We start from the raw sequence: 16,352 nt of genomic DNA, 5'->3' as shown, positions 1-16,352 counted from the left end.
GCACCTGACATCACTTTCCAGCACTGCAATTACCAAGGGGGCTGTATAAATAAACAATGAAACAGCCTGCTCCCCATTCTCAGGCCCAAGCAGCTTGCAGAGAGCAGTGTGTCAGACAAGCAGCACTAGGCCAGTTCCCAGCTACCTAGTGGATCCTGGGGAGCTGGTCAGGAGCATAGAAGCCCTCTGATGTGCAAGGGAAACTCTTTGAGGAAATCAGGCCATGCTGATGAAAAGCAGAGCATGCCTCCCTGTTAACACTTCCCTCCAGCCCGACACGTGCAGAGCCTCAGCTGCGAGTCGAATCTGCACGCCGGAAGCATCACCAGCTGAGGGTGCGACCCAGCACCCCTTCTAATCACCAAGGGACTCCACCCACTAGCGACAGCTCTGCCAGTCCTTATATCACTCCGCTCTGGACACTGTGCTCTGCCAGCTGGGGATTAAACCCAGGCCTCTCGTTAACATCTCAGAGGCTCCGCACTGGAAACAAACCCATGCACACAGCCATGCTTTCAATGTTCTTCTAAGGAAGTCGAGGGGAAGAGCCGGGAGCCCCTGGTCCCTCTCCAAATGCTCTGCAAGCTACTGCATGTGGGAAAAAAGCCTGACTCTGCTCCAGCGCTCCTTCACTAGCTGGCTTTGGATCCAGGCTCTTGGTAAACAGCCAGGTACTCTAAGTAAAGCAAAGAGCCCCTTGGCGACTCCCCAAGTCCTTCGGCTACTGGTCAATGTCCATTCCTCCTCCACCTCTCCCCTGGGGACTACTCCCAAGGCTTCTGGCTACTGTCTGACTGCTGTAGCTGCTGAACATGAAACACAAGCCTCACTGGGTAATAGCCAGACTGAGCACTTTGTGCCAACCCTGTGCAGGGAAGGAAACTCACTCCCTGCTCTCTCCAGCCCTGGTTTCCCCATGAGTGGAACAGCCCTCCATACCTCTGCTGAGAGCAGCCCCGCTCTCTCTGTAGTCTTCAATCTCAGCATCCTTCTGCACCAGGAGAGACGCCAGCTCTTGCAGCTGGTACTGCAATGCCAGGCTCATCCTGATGAGGGGCCGCACAAGATGACAGGAAATCTGGGTGGGAAAGACAAAACAGGGAAGGCCAAGAAGGGCACTTAAACGGGGTCTCTAGAACAAAAGCGGTTGAAGCAGGTCAGTCTACAGCAGCAATGTATTGGCAACAGCTACAGCCAGAGTTTACTCAAGATTTCTCAGTGCTCACCAGTCACAGGAATGCCTGTCTGCCATTCCAGCATCTACCAGCAAGAGGCACTCTGTGGAACAAATCAGGTGCACTGGCTGGACAGGGAGGTCTCTGCCACCCTTGCCTCTCCCAGTAGGAGGCACTGTAGGGAATGGCATAGAAATGTTGGCTGTGAGAGGAGCTGTAGAGAATGGGGCAGGAGCTCTGACGGTGCGATAACTTCCATCTACCCCAGTCCCAGCCTCTCCCAGCAGGGGGCGCTGTACAAAACAGCACAAGCAGTGAGGAACAAGATGGACATGTGATGGAGAAGGTTCAGTACAGGAGACACTAACTCCACAGACAGCTATGGGAGTGGCAAGAGACTCTTTCAGTCTAATCAGCCCAATGAGAACTTCTGCAAGCAACACAAACAGCTCCCTCTGAGCCTCATGCCCACCCCCAGTGGGCCCCAACGTGAATTCTGACACTGGAAACAGACATGGCTGAGACTGAAAAGCAAAACAAACCGTGCTGTCAAATTGCAGCTTTAGGAAATTGGGAGACTTTCACAGGAAGATGAGATCAAAGACATGAGGAATCTCTACCCCAAATCCTATCCAGACCCTTGCTGCTGCCACCCATGCACCCATCTACACGCAGCCCAGGCCACCTCATCCTTGCCCAAGGCTTCTCAGTGCAGAGGGTCCTGCGCTGGTCCTCAGTGTGCATTGGATGAACCCTGCTCCACCTTGCACTAAGGGCACTTTCTCCATGGGACACACACTCTCTGCAGCTTCCTGGCCCTCATGTCAGAGGGGTTCAAGTCAGGCCAGGCTGACCTCTGCTCCCAGTGGACCATCTCACCCAGCAACTCCAGTGAGATGGACACAGGAAACAGCCCCCTCACTGTCATCTGTGGGACAGCCTCAGCAAGACCCATGCAGCAGGGCCCAATACGCCCTCAGAGCCTGTCTGACAAAACCCTACTCATTCTGTGCTGCATTATCATCAGCAAATCCAAGCCCCTGACATGGGGGTATAGTGAATACGGCATCACTCACAGGACACCACAACCCCCAGAGGCCCTGGGTCCATGGCACACTCGCTGCAGAGAGCTGGGGGGTTGAATTCTGCAGCCTCCCTCCTCTTTCAGCCAAAGGTGCAAGCCATGGTCACTACAGGTCCCAAAATGCAATGCGGCCTCCACTCAGGTCAAGATGCTGGGACCTGTGGTCCCCATGGGCCATCCCTCCACTTGCAGACCTGAGGGAGGGAGCAATCTGCTCCATTCTAGGCCAGTTCGGCACAGGCCTCAGATTCTTGATGAGCGGCTAAGCAAAGTCTGGGCCCCATTCCTGCATCACTAACAGTAACACTTAGCATTATGCAGTGCGTCCCATTGCCTAAGTGCTTTACAAACATTAACCAAGATACGAACTAACAGGACAGTGGCAGCTGCTGGTTCACAGCTCGCTCTATCACTCCGATAACGCTGTGGGATTCATACCCTCTTTGAAGGGCAGGAGAATGTCTTTCCAGAGCCATGTGTCTTGGCCCAAGTGAGCTGCATGGGTCTGCCCCACATCCTGTGCTCTTAATGGAACCAGAGCTAATGTGGCTCACCTTTCGTTACTTCTCCACCTGTGCACCAGCAGAGACGGGCACGGCTCTGGGAAGTTCTTGCTGCTGGAGAGCCAGCAGGGGGAACTGACACACGGGTCAGGTTTTGGTATGCCCCATTTGTTCTTTGTAAAAGGATTTCATGGCTGGTGAAAGGAGCTGCACTGGCAGGCTGGAGACTGACTCCTCCATGTACCGCAGGAACGGCAGAGCCTGGGCAAGTGCCACCCCTGCACACAGACAAAACTCTGCTAGGGAGGATGACCCTGTGGGGTAAGCTCCATCCAGCCCCATCACCCTTTCAGTCCCTGGCATTGCCAGTGGGTCAATAAGTGCCCACCACACGGATGGATTGTGAGGACATCTGTCCCAATAGCAACAGGTCTGAGACCCCAGCTCTGCTCTTTCTAAAGAGCAAGGGGAGAATCTTAAGTGCAGATATTTCAAACCCACAACTTCAGAACTTTCAGGAAGGTCCAATATTGGTCCTGACCAAAGGGCCAATGCCCTTTAAAGGGGCCCCGCCAGGGAGCCTCATCCTGTCCTCTTGCTAGCTGTCCTGTCCCACCCTTCCACAGTCATGGTGAATGAGCGGGGAGCGGGTTTTATAAATGGTATTACAGCAAATTTTGCAGCAGAGCAGAACATGCACATGCACGGTCCCAGCAAGCAGCACTCACAGCCTGCCTAGGAGGCCCCTTCCCAGCTACGGCTGCCTCAGCTTCTCTGGGGGAAGTCACAAATCACTTGCCACTGAGCTGCCTGTGTCGACTAGCAACATTTACTAGTTAGAAGAAAAGGAGGACTTGTGGCACCTTAGAGACTAACCAATTTATTTGAGCATAAACTTTTGTGAGCCGATGAGGTGAGCTGTAGCTCACTTAAGCTTATGCTCAAATAAATTGGTTAGTCTCTAAGGTGCCACAAGTCCTTCTGTTCTTTTTGCAGATACAGACTAACACGTCTGCTACTCTGAAACCGTTTATTAGTTAGGTGCACAGCACCCTCTGGTGCACATTGGACACCACTACAATTTAATCAAGCTTCAGAGAGCACACAGCCTTAAAGACAATTGCATGTAAGAACAAAGAATGCCCCAAATTTCCCCTATGCATACTACTGTGGAGGAATACACTCCTCACCCGCAGAGGCACTGAGAAAGCTGGAAGTGAAGCCCTCACAGGGCAATTTGTTCTATAAAAGAGCAAGGGAACGTCCAATCAGAGGGGTGTGCAAGGGGACAAGCAGGGGTAAGCCCCCCCATCAGTGGGGGGCACAAAACTCTTCCGGGGCCAGGGCAGTACCGGGGCCATGGCAGCTCCTCCAGCCCTGGGGCCGCAGGGGAGATCCAGCTCCTCTGGCTGCCAGGAGAGAGTGAGCTTCTCCATCTGCTGGAAGTGCGGAGGAGAGAGCCAGCCCCTCTGGCCATGGGGGCACAGAAAGTGCCCCCTCCAAAAGTGACCAAATTTTTATTCCTGTACACACCCCTACATCCAATTAAACTGAAAAGCAGTGAATTCAAAACTGGTCAAAAGAAACACTTTTTCATAAACTCTCAATTAGCCTGTGGCACAAGAAATCATCAAAGCGGCATCAGCTATTTATATGGATAATGGGAACATCCAGAGTTACAACAATAAGAAAGTTTTTTAAACCAAATGTTTCTGGCAGGGCTATAAACCTTCATTCTTCCGGGCATGTGCCAATCTCTGACCTAGGGACAGCCATCCCATCACTGCCCAATGCAGAGTTCCCTGCACCTCCTTTTGAACAGCTGGGACTGGCTTCTGTCAGAGGTAAGAAACTGGCTGGAGGAGCCCTACTCTGGGCCAGCCTGGCCATTTGTGTTCCTAACTAACCAGGCACCTGGTGTGCTTGGTTCCTGATTTTCTTTCTGGTCCCAGTTTTGAATCTCAGGCTGAAGCCTCCTAGCTGTTTGCATGGTGCCACCTACTAAAAGTAATTACCCCAGACAGACAGCCTCTTCCATCCTGCAGGTACACAGAGCACTGTACAAAGGTCAAGGGACATAAAAGCACAGACCAGAATCACGTCCCCTACCAAAGAATCAGTTGCCTCCAATGAGACAACATCAAGTAGTACTGCGAAACAGTTTGGCAGGAAGTGAGCAAGCCTTGTTTCCCAGCTGGAACTGCAGGAGGAGTTTTGGGAGAGAACAAAGCCACTCGGAAGCTCTATAAGAGCTGGACTGTTAGCTGAAAAAGCCAAAGCACCTTTCATTACCAGGTGGACAGAGCCTCAGTTTCATGTTTCAACCAAAACACAGACCTCTAGCAGCACAGCATTGCTTAGCACCGCACAAAGGCACTGGGGTCAGCACTGGATCCAAGAACAGAGCACTCCCACTCCTTGCAGCATAGCGCGCCACCTAGTACCACACTGGGGCCCTACTCCTTACTGAGCCAGCCACCTCGCTCCTTGTTTCATCTACACATTCCTTAGACTAGAACTTGCCTCCCATTCCTGGCCCCCAATAACTTACATTGGAGAGAATTCAAAGAAGAGCGACAAGAATGATTACAGGATTTGAAAACCTGCCTCATAGCGACAGACTCAAGGAGCTCAATCTATTTAGCTTAACAAAGTGAAGGTTAAGAGGTGACATGATCACAGTCTGTAAGTACCTCCATGGGAAAAGAATATTTAATAATGGGCTCTTCAGTCTAGCAGACAAAGGTCAAATACAATCCAATAGCTTGAAGTTGAAGCTAGACAAATTCAGATTGGAAATAAGGTGTACATTTTTAATGGCGGAGAGCAATCAACCATTGGAACAATTTACCTGGGGACGTGGTAGATTCTCCATCCCTGACAATTTTTAAGACTGGCTGCTTCTCTAGAAGATCTGCTCTAGGAATGATTGTGGAGGGCATTCTCCAACCTGTGCTACACAGGAGGTCAGACTAGACGATCACAATGGTCACTTCTGGCCTTGGAAACTATGAAACTCTGCTTAGCTTGAGAGTTCCAATGGAAGTTTGATGGCAGGACAAGATCGACACCTAAGGAACCAAGCATATGCCTCTCCCTATTCCTCCGTGCATCTATCTCATCATGCGACCCCACCACTACACCCCGCCAGCGATGACAGGCTTCATCACCAGCTTCGCCCACAAGCCCCATTGCACTTTCTTCTATGGTGACCCATATGTAAGGAACTGAGCTAGTCCATAAAGCCGCCACCCTGGACATCTTCAGATCCCTCCCCTCTTCCAGGCAAGTGGCTTGGAGGGCCCCCCCAATACCCACTTGGCTCATGTTAATGACTATCCTTGTCCCAGCTCCCCTTGTTTGCTACATCCATTTATTGTATCTCACTTAGATGGCAAGCTCTTTGAGCCAGCAACCATCTCTGTCCAACACAGCACGGCCCTGCTCCTGGAGGAGGCCTCCAGATGCTGCTGTCACAAAAATAATTAATGCAAGGAATGAATACAAGGCAGCACTACGGCCTATGCCAGATACTCAACAATGGTCCCTTCTGGCCTTAGTATCTATGAATGGCTCTAGGAAACAGTGCTACGCAGCCCCAGCAGCTCTTCAGCTCCATCCCCATCCCTGGAAGGGCTAAGCAGGGTACTTGACTTTTACGGACACCAACTCAGGAATCCCCCCAACACCCCTGGGAGGTGGGGGAGGGGAGAATACTCTTTCCCACATCCCACAGGAGGTGAAACTGTGGCACTGAGAAAAGCAGTGACTCGGCCAAGGATACATAATGAGCCGGCGGCAGAGCCAGTGTCAGAACTCAGGCCCTTCTAGGGCCCAGCTTGGTGCTCGTTCCCCAAGGCTGCACTGTTTTATTATCAGGCTTATTGTGATTGCTTTGGGGCAGGGGCAGGGGCAGGGTCCTGCTGTGCTGGGTGCTGCATGCACACAGACAGAGATAGGAGGTTGGAGGTTGCCAACTTCGGTTGGACAAATTCCTGGAGGTTTCATCACATGACATTCTCTTTAATGAAAGACTAATCTTTAATTCATGGTTTGTATTCCATTGGATTGCATTTGACCTTTGTCTGCTAGACTGAAGAGCCCATTATTAAATATTTGTTCCCCATGGAGGGTTGGCAACCCTAAGAGATAGTCCTTGGCCGGTGGAGTTGACAGTCTAACCTGAGCAGAATCAGGAAGGGGCTGTGTCACACAGCAGGGGTGACAGCAGGGGAGGGAAGCAAGGGTCAGATCGGGGGATGCGGGCAGTTAGTGCACACCTTGGTAACTCCAAAACCGCCACAAGATTTTTTAAAATCAATTAACTCAGCTCCCGCCACCCACCGCAGCTCCTCACTCTCCCTGACTGGCTGAAGTTTTGCCGAGCATCTCAGAAGGAGGGGCAGGCATGTGGCGCATCGCAGAACCCTTTCCTCACCATCTCCACGGCAGCTGCGGGGCAATGGAAAACCCAGTAGAAGGGTAGTCCGGAGAGCTCACTTTTCACATGGATGGTGAGTTTGCTGGGGGTCCGTTGGCAGGTGAAGGAGTTGGCATCACTCTCTCTTCCTTCCAGCAAAGGGCCCATCAGGTTGCTCAAGCGATTCAGGAAAGACGACACATGGGCTGTCAGCCGCTTGTTCAGCTCCTGGGAAAGCCCAAATGGAAAGGTGCAGTTAGTGGAAGCAGCAAAGCACCCTGGAGACCCCAATGCTAGGCTTACTCAGATCAGGTAGAAACCCCAGCAAATAGGGTCCATCCCAGTTCATTCTGTCCCAAGGCTCCCCACTAACATCCTTAGGACTGTCACTGCAGGCAGCTTAGCCACACATCCTCCTTCACATTCCCTTAGCCAATATAGAACAAAGCCTCCAATGGAACAAGCAGGACTGAGAGCAACAGACCTCCATCTGGTCTATGCTCGACAAAGAACCTTTCCTCACCAGTTCTCCCCATGCCCGTCATTGCCTGGGATCTGGACATTCCCTCCTGACCCACCAGATCACCAGCTCTGGGCAAGTGGCGTTCGAAAGGGCAGGATGTAGAAGGCGTAATGAAATTTTATCCCCATGTGGTTCCTGGGATGCCCTCTCCAATATCCCACTGCCCTCTTATTACCACCCAGGGCTCTCCTGTGCTAGGACACCTCTCAGCTGCTCCAGGCTGGCTGAGAAACTGTTGCAGCCTAGCCCACCTGCCAACACAGACAAGTGGGAAGCAGCCATTGTAGTATATGGGAGTAGCCAAGGGACGGAGGCAAGACTCCTCGGCCCATCACCATCCACTCCCCAGCAGACGCCAAACTCTATAAAATACTCAAACGTTAAACCCAGTGATCAGGGTAACAGTCCCCACAAGGGGCTCCAAACAGGCCCTGCTCCCATCTGCCCCTTGGCCCGGAGACAGAGGGGACCTAAAAGAGAAGTAGATGGTCGCTTGTGCTGCCTGGCCTGTTTCTGAAACTACAGACATCATTAAAATGAGCATGTAACTGAGGCTGCAGAAACTGCCAGGGTAGCATCCCTGGAGGAGCGGTCCTGAAAAAGAAGCTGCTGGTAGCCTCTGACCTGGCCACTAAAGCTAACAACAGTCTCTCCCTTGATGGCCATACCCAGTCCTATGGCATCACAATCACCAGAAAGATGGGGGAAGGAGGACAGGCTGCCAGAGTGAGACACTGCTAATGCACTGGCCTTGCACCCCTGGAAACAAGCTTCCATCCCAGCCTACAAGGGAAGTGTGTCTGATGGCCTCACCCCAAGCGATGTCTCTCAGAATCACAGAACCACCAGTTTGGTACAATGTCTGAGGAGGAGGAATCCAGGACTGGAACAGCCAGGGGTACTGACTCAGAACTGAGGGGCACTGATAGAGCTGTGGGGAGGAAAACCAGGACTGGAATAGAAGGGAGGCTGCAGATCAGGATTGAGGCGCATCAGCAGAGATTGAGTGCAGGAGCCCAGGACTAGCATAGCAGGGAATGCTATAGGTCAGAATGGAGAGGAATCAGCAGACCTGCATAGGACTTCCCACATCAAGGCCTTCTAGCCTAGTCCTACTGAAGCTGTCATCCCCCCTCTGCGTGTCCTGTAAGATCATACTGGAATGTTAGCTGGCTTACGCATAAAAGGGGGTTTGTGGATTTTGCAAACCTCATTCCAGACTCACCTTGGACCTTTTCCCAACGATATCCGTGTCTGCACGCTCGTACCAAACACTGCTGAGGTCAGAGATCAGCAAGACGTAGCCGGTTTCTTTGAAACAAGCCTTGGCAATAAAAGTGAATTCACCAAAGCAAACTGAAGCCCAAGGCTGTGTCAGGAGGCTGCTATCTAGATCTTCAGAGCCCTCCATCCTGCAAGAGAACAAACAGGCTCAGACAGCAGCACTCCCAGCAAAGGAAGAGCACAACTTCCACCAGACCCCACTCCCTGGAGAGAACAAGCTCCAGGAAAGCTTATGTGCGCCTCTGAGACACCTTTGCATCCCCACTGGCTCACACTAGCCTTGAGGCCTGCAGCTGATGATACCAAACTAGCACTGAACACAAACATCATTCCAGAAAGCCTTTGACAAGGTCCCTCACCAAAGGCTCTTACATAAATTAAGTGGTCATGGGATACGAGGGAAGATCCTTTCATGGATTGAGAACTGGTTAAAAGACAGGAAACAAAGGGTAGGAATAAATGGTAAATTTTCAGAATGGAGAGGGGTAACTAGTGGTGTTACCAAGGGTCAGTCCTATGACCAATCCGATTTAACCTATTCATAAATGATCTGGAGAAAGAGGTAAACTGTCAGGTGGCAAAGTTTACAGATGATACTAAACTGCTCAAGATAGTTAAGACCAAAGCAGACTGTGAAGAACTTCAAAAAGATCTCACAAAACTAAGTGATTGGGCAACAAAATGGCAAATGAAATTTAATGTGGAGAAATGTCAAGTAATGCACATTGGAAAAAATAACCCCAACGATACATACAACATGATGGGGGCTAATTTAGCTACAACTAATCAGGAGACAGATCTTGGCGTCATTGTGGATAGTTCTCTGAAGACGTCCACGCAGTGTGCAGCAGCAGTCAAAACAGCAAACGGGATGTTAGGAGTCATTAAAAAAGGGACAGAGAATAAGACGGAGAATATCTTATTGCCCTTATATAAATCCATGGTATGCCCACATCTTGAATAGTGCGTACAGATGTGGTCCCCTCATCTCAGAAAAGATATGCTGGCATTAGAAAAGGTTCAGAGAAGGGCAACTAAAATGATTAGGGGTTTGGAACGGGTCCCATAGGAGGAGAGATTAAAGAGGCTAGGACTTTTCAGCTTGGAAAAGAGGAGACTAAGGGGGGAGATGATAGAGGTCTATAAACCCATGAGTGGTGTGGAGAAAGGGAATAAGGAAAAGTTATTTACTTGTTCCCATAATATAAGAACTGCGGGCCACCAAATGAAATGAATGGGCAGCAGGCTTAAAACAAATAAAAGGAAGTTCTTCTTCACTCAGTGCACAGTCAACCTGTGGAACTCCTTGCCTGAGGAGGTTGTGAAGGCTAGGACTATAACAGGGTTTAAAAGAGAACTGGATAAATTCATAGAATCATAGAATATAAGGGTTGGAAGGGACCCCAGAAGGTCATCTAGTCCAACCCCCTGCTCAAAGCAGGACCAATTCCCAGTTAAATCATCCCAGCCAGGGCTTTGTCAAGCCTGACCTTAAAAACCTCCAAGGAAGGAGATTCTACCACCTCCCTAGGTAACGCATTCCAGTGTTTCACCACCCTCATAGTGAAAAAGTTTTTCCTAATATCCAATCTAAACCTCCCCCACTGCAGCTTGAGACCATTACTCCTCGTTCTGTCATCTGATACCATTGAGAACAGTCTAGAGCCATCCTCTTTGGAACCCCCTTTCAGGTAGTTGAAAACAGCTATCAAATCCCCCCTCATTCTTCTCTTCTGCAGGCTAAACAATCCCAGCTCCCTCAGCCTCTCCTCATAACTCATGTGTTCCAGACCCCTAATCATTTTCGTTGCCCTTCGCTGGACTCTCTCCAATTTATCCACATCCTTCTTGAAGTGTGGGGCCCAAAACTGGACACAGTACAATTCATGGAGGTTAAGCCCATTAATGGCTATTAGCCAGGATAGGTAAAGAATGGTGTTCCTAGCCTCTGTTTGTCAGAGGGTGGAGATGGACGGCAGGAGAGAGATCACTTGATCATTGCCTCTTGGGTTCACTCCCTCTGGGGCACCTGGCGTTGGCCACTGTCGATAGACAGGATGCTGGGCTGGATGGACCTTTGGTCTGACCCGGTGTGGCCATTCTTATGTTCATAGTGACGCCTGGCCTCAGCTCCTTCCATGTGCAGCTCATAAGACAGGAAACAGGCCCCGTGGCCTGGAGAAATGTACCATTACAGGAGTGAATGAATGGCCTGCCCAGGGGAGACTATTCTTTGGCCATTTTGCATTGCAGTTGCTGTTCCATTTTTAAATAAATAATGCTGGTTATCAGAGAAACAAGATGGGCAGCACTAATGACGACCTTAGAAACCTCTGTACTCGGCCCAGCTTCTCCTCCTGCCAGATCCCATAGGCACATCACAATCCAGTGTTTGTGAATTCCCAATCACAGGGCTGCCCTGGCAGCACAAACAGTGAGTTATAATCTCACTGCAAGGACAAACTGGAGAAAGAAATGGTCTCTCCCTTGATGGCCATACCCAATTCTATGGCATCACAATCACCAGAAAGATGGGGGAAGGAGGACAGGCTGCCAGAGTGAGACGCTGCTAGTGCACTGGCCTTGCACCCCTGGAATCAAGCTTCCATCCCAGCTGGACAAACAAATCTGGATCAAAATATCACATGGGTGAAGGGGTTTGTGTTTCATCGTAAGAAGTCCCAGGAGAGTCCTACAACAGCTACAACTCCCAGCATACAATTCTCTTCAGTCCAACCATGGAGCATTGCATGTTGGGACCTACAATCTCCACAGCCTGCTTTTGAATATTAAAGATGATTGGCAAAGGAAAAAGCATGGGCTTGTGCCCTTTTCTGTGTCTTTACGAAGGACAGGGATGGCTCAAGAAGAGATGGGTCCCACCCCCCCCTTAAAAAAAATAGTTCTGAGGATCGCTTTTCACTAGAAATTCAAGTCCCATCTGGTTTTTTCCTAGGAGATGCTCTGGGAATGGCTAGAGGTGCCAATATTCTGTCTCTGACAGCGGCCAGGACCAGGCACTTTAGAGGGAAGGAAAAGAACTGGGCCATTATCGGATGATCCATTCCCTATTGTCCAGCCCCAGGTTCTGGCAGTTGGAGGTTTAGGGACTTCCAGAGCACTGAAATCAGTTATACTTTTGGCCTTCACAACATCCCCTGGCAGTGAGTTAAATAGGTTGACTGTGTGTTGTGTGAAGAAGTCTTTCCTTGTATTTGTTTCAAACCTGCTGCCTATTAATTTCACTGGGCGACCCCTGGTTCTTGTGTTATGTGAAGGGGTAAATAACACCTCCCGGTTCACTCTCTCCAAACCAGTCATCGTCTTGTAGACCTCTCTCAGATCCCCTCAGTATGGCCCGGGACCCAACCCCATGCTGCAGGTATCCCTGAACCTCCAATTGCCTGAAGTGGGGACTGGACAGCAGGGGATGCATCACCGGGTAATTGCCCTGTTCTGTTCATTCCCTGGGAGGCACCTGGCACTGGCCATGGCAGGAAGTCAGGACACTGGCCTAGGTGGACCGTGATTGGTCTGACCCAGTCTGACCTCTCTCATGTTCGTAGCCATCTCTTTTCTAAGGCGAAGAGGAGCAGTCTTTCTCATCTCTGCTGAGGGGACCAGAACGACACGCAGCGCTCGGGCGTCACACGAGGGAATGCCCTTCGCACTGCTTCTACCCTCGCTTTCCCCTTACTCCTGCTGCGACGTGCCCGAGAAACACTTCGGGGGAAAGACCCCGTCCATGGACGCACGTGGGGGTGGGAAGAGGGACAGCAGGGGGGCCTCCACAGGCACAAGGGACTTCAGTGCCCCCAAACCCCTCACCTCAGCCCCCCAAAACCTCTTCCTCTTCCCCCGCCCCCAACCCCCCAAAAACCTCTTCCCCTCACCCCCACTTCAGCCCCCCAAAACCTCTTCCCCTCACCCCGCCCTCACCTCAGCCCCCCAAAACCTCTTCCCCTCACCCTGCCCTCACCTCAGCCCCCCAAAACCTCTTCCCATACCCCCGCCTCAGCCCCCCAAAACCTCTTCCCCTCACCCCGCCCTCACCTCAGCCCCCCAAAACCTCTTCCCCCACCCCCACACCCAACCTCAGCCCCCCAAAACCTCTTCCCATACCCCCGCCTCAGCCCCCCAAAACCTCTTCCCCTCACCCCACCCCGACCTCAGCCCCCCAAAACCTCTTCCCCTCACCCCACCCTCACCTCAGCCCCCCAAAACATCTTCCCCCACCCCCACACCCACCTCAGCCCCCCAAAACCTCTTCCCCCACCCCCACACCCACCTCAGCCCCCCAAAACCTCTTCCCCTTGCCCCGCCCCGACCTCAGCCCCCCAAAACCTCTTCCCCTCACCCCGCCCTCACCTCAGCCCCCAAACTTCTTCCCCCACCCCCGCCTCAGCCCCCCAAAACCTCTTCCCCTCACCCCACCCCGCCCTTACCTCAACCCCCAAAACCTCTTCCCCCACCCCCGCCTCAGCCCCCCAAAACCTCTTCCCCCACCCCGCCCTCACCTCAGCCCCCCAAAACCTCTTCCCCTCGCCCCAGCCCGTCTCACCCTCCTCTGCCCCGCTCCGCCCCCCCCCCGTACCGTGCGCGCCGCCCGGCTCCCGCGTGAGGCGCCACCCGCCCGGAGGAGGAGATTCCCCCCGGCGCGCGCGCTGCTGATAGGGGCGGGGCGGGGCGGGGCGGGGCGGAGCCGGCAGTGGGCGGGGCCAGGCAAGCCGCGCTGCGCGCTGCGCGCTGCTGGAGGGGCGGGGCGGAGCCGGTAGTGGGCGGGGCCAGGCAGGCCGCGGCGCGCGCTACTGATAGGGGCGGGGCGGAGCAGGCAGCGGGCGGGGCCAGGGAGGCCGCAGCGCGCGCTGCTGGAGGGGCGGGGCGGAGCCGCCAATGGGCGGGGTCAGCCCTGCTCGCGGGACCTGCGGAACTCCCTGCCACGTGGCGGGTTCCTGCAGCAGGGTCCAGCCATGGCTGAGCCAGGACAGCCCTCGGCTCTGGGGTCCCTGAGCGCTGGGGGGCGGGGCACTCGCCAGTGGCCCTGGTCCCATCATTCCCCTGCAGTGCCCGGCACCAACCATGGCCACAGGCAGGCCGCTGGGCTGGAGGCCCCAGCCTGCCCCAGCGGGGCCGTTCTTATGGTCCTGCAGGGAGCCTGGCAGGGCAGCAACTGACCCTAGGTCTCCAGCCCAAACCACCGGGCCCTGCCCCACTGGTGACCGTTTCCCCGCTGGCGTGCACACGCTGCACACGCTCAGCCTGCCGAGCCCAAAATAGGGGGCGTGCCACCGGACGGAGGAACGAAGACTATTCCTGCGGGGAAAGTGCAGTGCAAGGTGCGGCTGCTTGGTGCTGCAGTTCCCAGCCTTCAAGGCCCGATCTATCGCACCGAAGACTCGGCAGCGCTTGGCAGCCCACCACCATCACGGGGATCACTGGCGTTCCAATCCGGCCAGCCCACATGCCACCTGCCTGTGCCCTGCGAGCCCCCAGCTGACCGTACGTGACACGGTTGGAGAACTACCAGTTCAGTGTCACCGGGGCTGGCTGTAACACCAGTTTCATGATGCTTTGTTTCTGACCTGAATGTTTTCCAACAACAAAAGTGAGTGGGGAGCCCCAAGGCTGTGTGGAATGGAGGTAGCTTTGGGACTGAAAAGAGTGGCAGCCCATTGGGGAAATGTGCACCCCACTCCCGTGGAATGTGAGAGTCTAAAGGGGACTGCACCTGCCCCAGGGGATGTTACCCCCAGATCCTGGCCCAATTCCAACTCATGCATTTCCACTCTGCCTCGTTAAATCCCTTTGGCACTTCCCTTTGCACACTAGGAGTGTTCATAATTTCCTACCCTAGATTGCTGTGTAGCATTCCTGTGTGCATTTCAATGCTGGCTGGGTGATCCATATGTATGAGCTATGAGGTCTTTTGGCAAAAAAAGCAAATGCAATTTTTGGTTGCTTTAAGAGAGGCAGGGCATGCAAGTCACGGGAGGTGATAGACCGCACGACTCTGCACTGGTCAGGTCTCAGCTGGAGACCTGGGCCCAGCTTTGGTCCCCGCTGTATAGAAAGGATGGAGAGAAACTGGAAAGGATCCTGAGGCGAGCGACAGGGATGATCACAGGGATGGAATGCAAGTCGGACGAGCAGAGGCTGAAGGAACTGGGTATGTTCAGTTTGGAAAAGAGGAGATTGCGGGGGGGCATGATAGGGGTCTTCAAATACTTGAAAGGCTGCCACAGATAAGATGGCGAAAAGTTTTTCTCTCTTGCCACGGGGGGCAGGACAAGAGGCGATGGGTTCAAACGACAGAAAGAGCAGGTTTCGATTAAATCTCAGGAGAAACGTCCTCCCCGTAAGAGCAGTCAGACAATGGCACAGACGCCTCCGGAGGTTGTGGAAGCTCCTTCCCTGGAGGTTTTCGAGAGGAGGCTGGAGCCGTCTGTCTGGGATGGGTGAGACCCAACAAGTCCTGCATCTTGGCAGGGGTTAGATGGGATGACCCGTGCGGTCCCCTCTAACCCTGTGGGTCTGTGGTTCTACACACCCCAGCTGTGTTCATGGTCAGCTCCTTGACTGCTCTGCCAGGTGTGGCTCAGGCCAGCTTCAATAAGATGTTTACACACAGCGCCACCTCGTGGCTGTGCAGGTCACAGGTTTGCGAGAGAGGATGGTGGCAACTGTCATTTGGGTGGGGTGGGGGAGAGAAGTTAGCTGAGCTGTGATTGTTGCTGGTGACGTCTGACCCCCTTTCCTAGAAGACGACACAAGACAATCACATACAAGAGGGAAGAGACGAGAACAGCAAAGGGAGAAAATGCAGCTTCGTTCTGTCTCTGGCGTTGATGTTCACTTCCACGCTCCCTGCTGGAAAAACACAGGGGCAGCCCACAGTCTGACCAGCCACCCCGAGACCTGGCAAACTTGGGCCAGCATCGGGCTGTTTAAGGCATTGCTTTTAGTGGCCTCTTTCGGGTCACAGGCTCCTGGCACTGTTGCAAAATATTCAGCCTTGGCCAGCTACACCAGACACTTATTGGACAGGCGGCAAAAGGAGAGGGATGAAAAAGAGAAGAAATAAGGTGGGGAAGGAAAAGGACACATGGGAGGGACATCTTGCAGCCCACATGGTGTTTGGGATTCACCTGGAGCTGGGAGAGGAGGGGGTTTCATTTGGGTCCCGCTCTCTGGCCGGGTCTGCTCAGGCCATGTCTCGGGATCAGGATGACAGGGCCGCAGGAGATGGTGGTGGAGGCAGCCATCATGGTGAAACTCACTCCAGCAGCCAGTTTTTCTCCCCACGTATAAGGACCCCAAAGGGGAGCGATGGCGTAATAGCCCCTCCCTGCATTATTTTGTCCAC

At 53.1% G+C, this 16,352-nt stretch overlaps 1 protein-coding gene across 2 annotated transcripts in view; it reads right to left on the bottom strand.

Annotated features, from left to right (window-relative positions):
• Positions 1-13,664, bottom strand: part of NHEJ1 (non-homologous end joining factor 1) — a 151,178-nt gene extending 137,514 nt beyond the window's left edge. Inside the window, exons 1-4 of one of the 2 annotated variants that reach the window (XM_048868784.2) lie at positions 13,584-13,664; positions 8,931-9,117; positions 7,201-7,410; positions 940-1,078 (exon numbers count right to left, since the gene is read on the bottom strand). In XM_048868784.2, the coding sequence (XP_048724741.2) occupies positions 940-1,078; positions 7,201-7,410; positions 8,931-9,116 (535 nt within the window). In that variant the 5' untranslated portion in view covers position 9,117; positions 13,584-13,664. Of the gene's footprint in view, positions 1-939; positions 1,079-7,200; positions 7,411-8,930; positions 9,118-12,538; positions 12,822-13,583 lie in introns of those variants that run through there. The other variant, XM_048868786.2, reaches the window with a different exon arrangement.
• Positions 13,665-16,352: the final 2,688 nt, after the last annotated feature.

This window comes from Caretta caretta, chromosome 11, assembly GCF_965140235.1.
Source record: "Caretta caretta isolate rCarCar2 chromosome 11, rCarCar1.hap1, whole genome shotgun sequence".
Classification (NCBI taxonomy): Eukaryota; Metazoa; Chordata; order Testudines; family Cheloniidae; genus Caretta; species Caretta caretta.
Note: the sequence above shows the minus strand (reverse complement) of the source record. Positions and strands in the feature narration are given on the sequence as shown.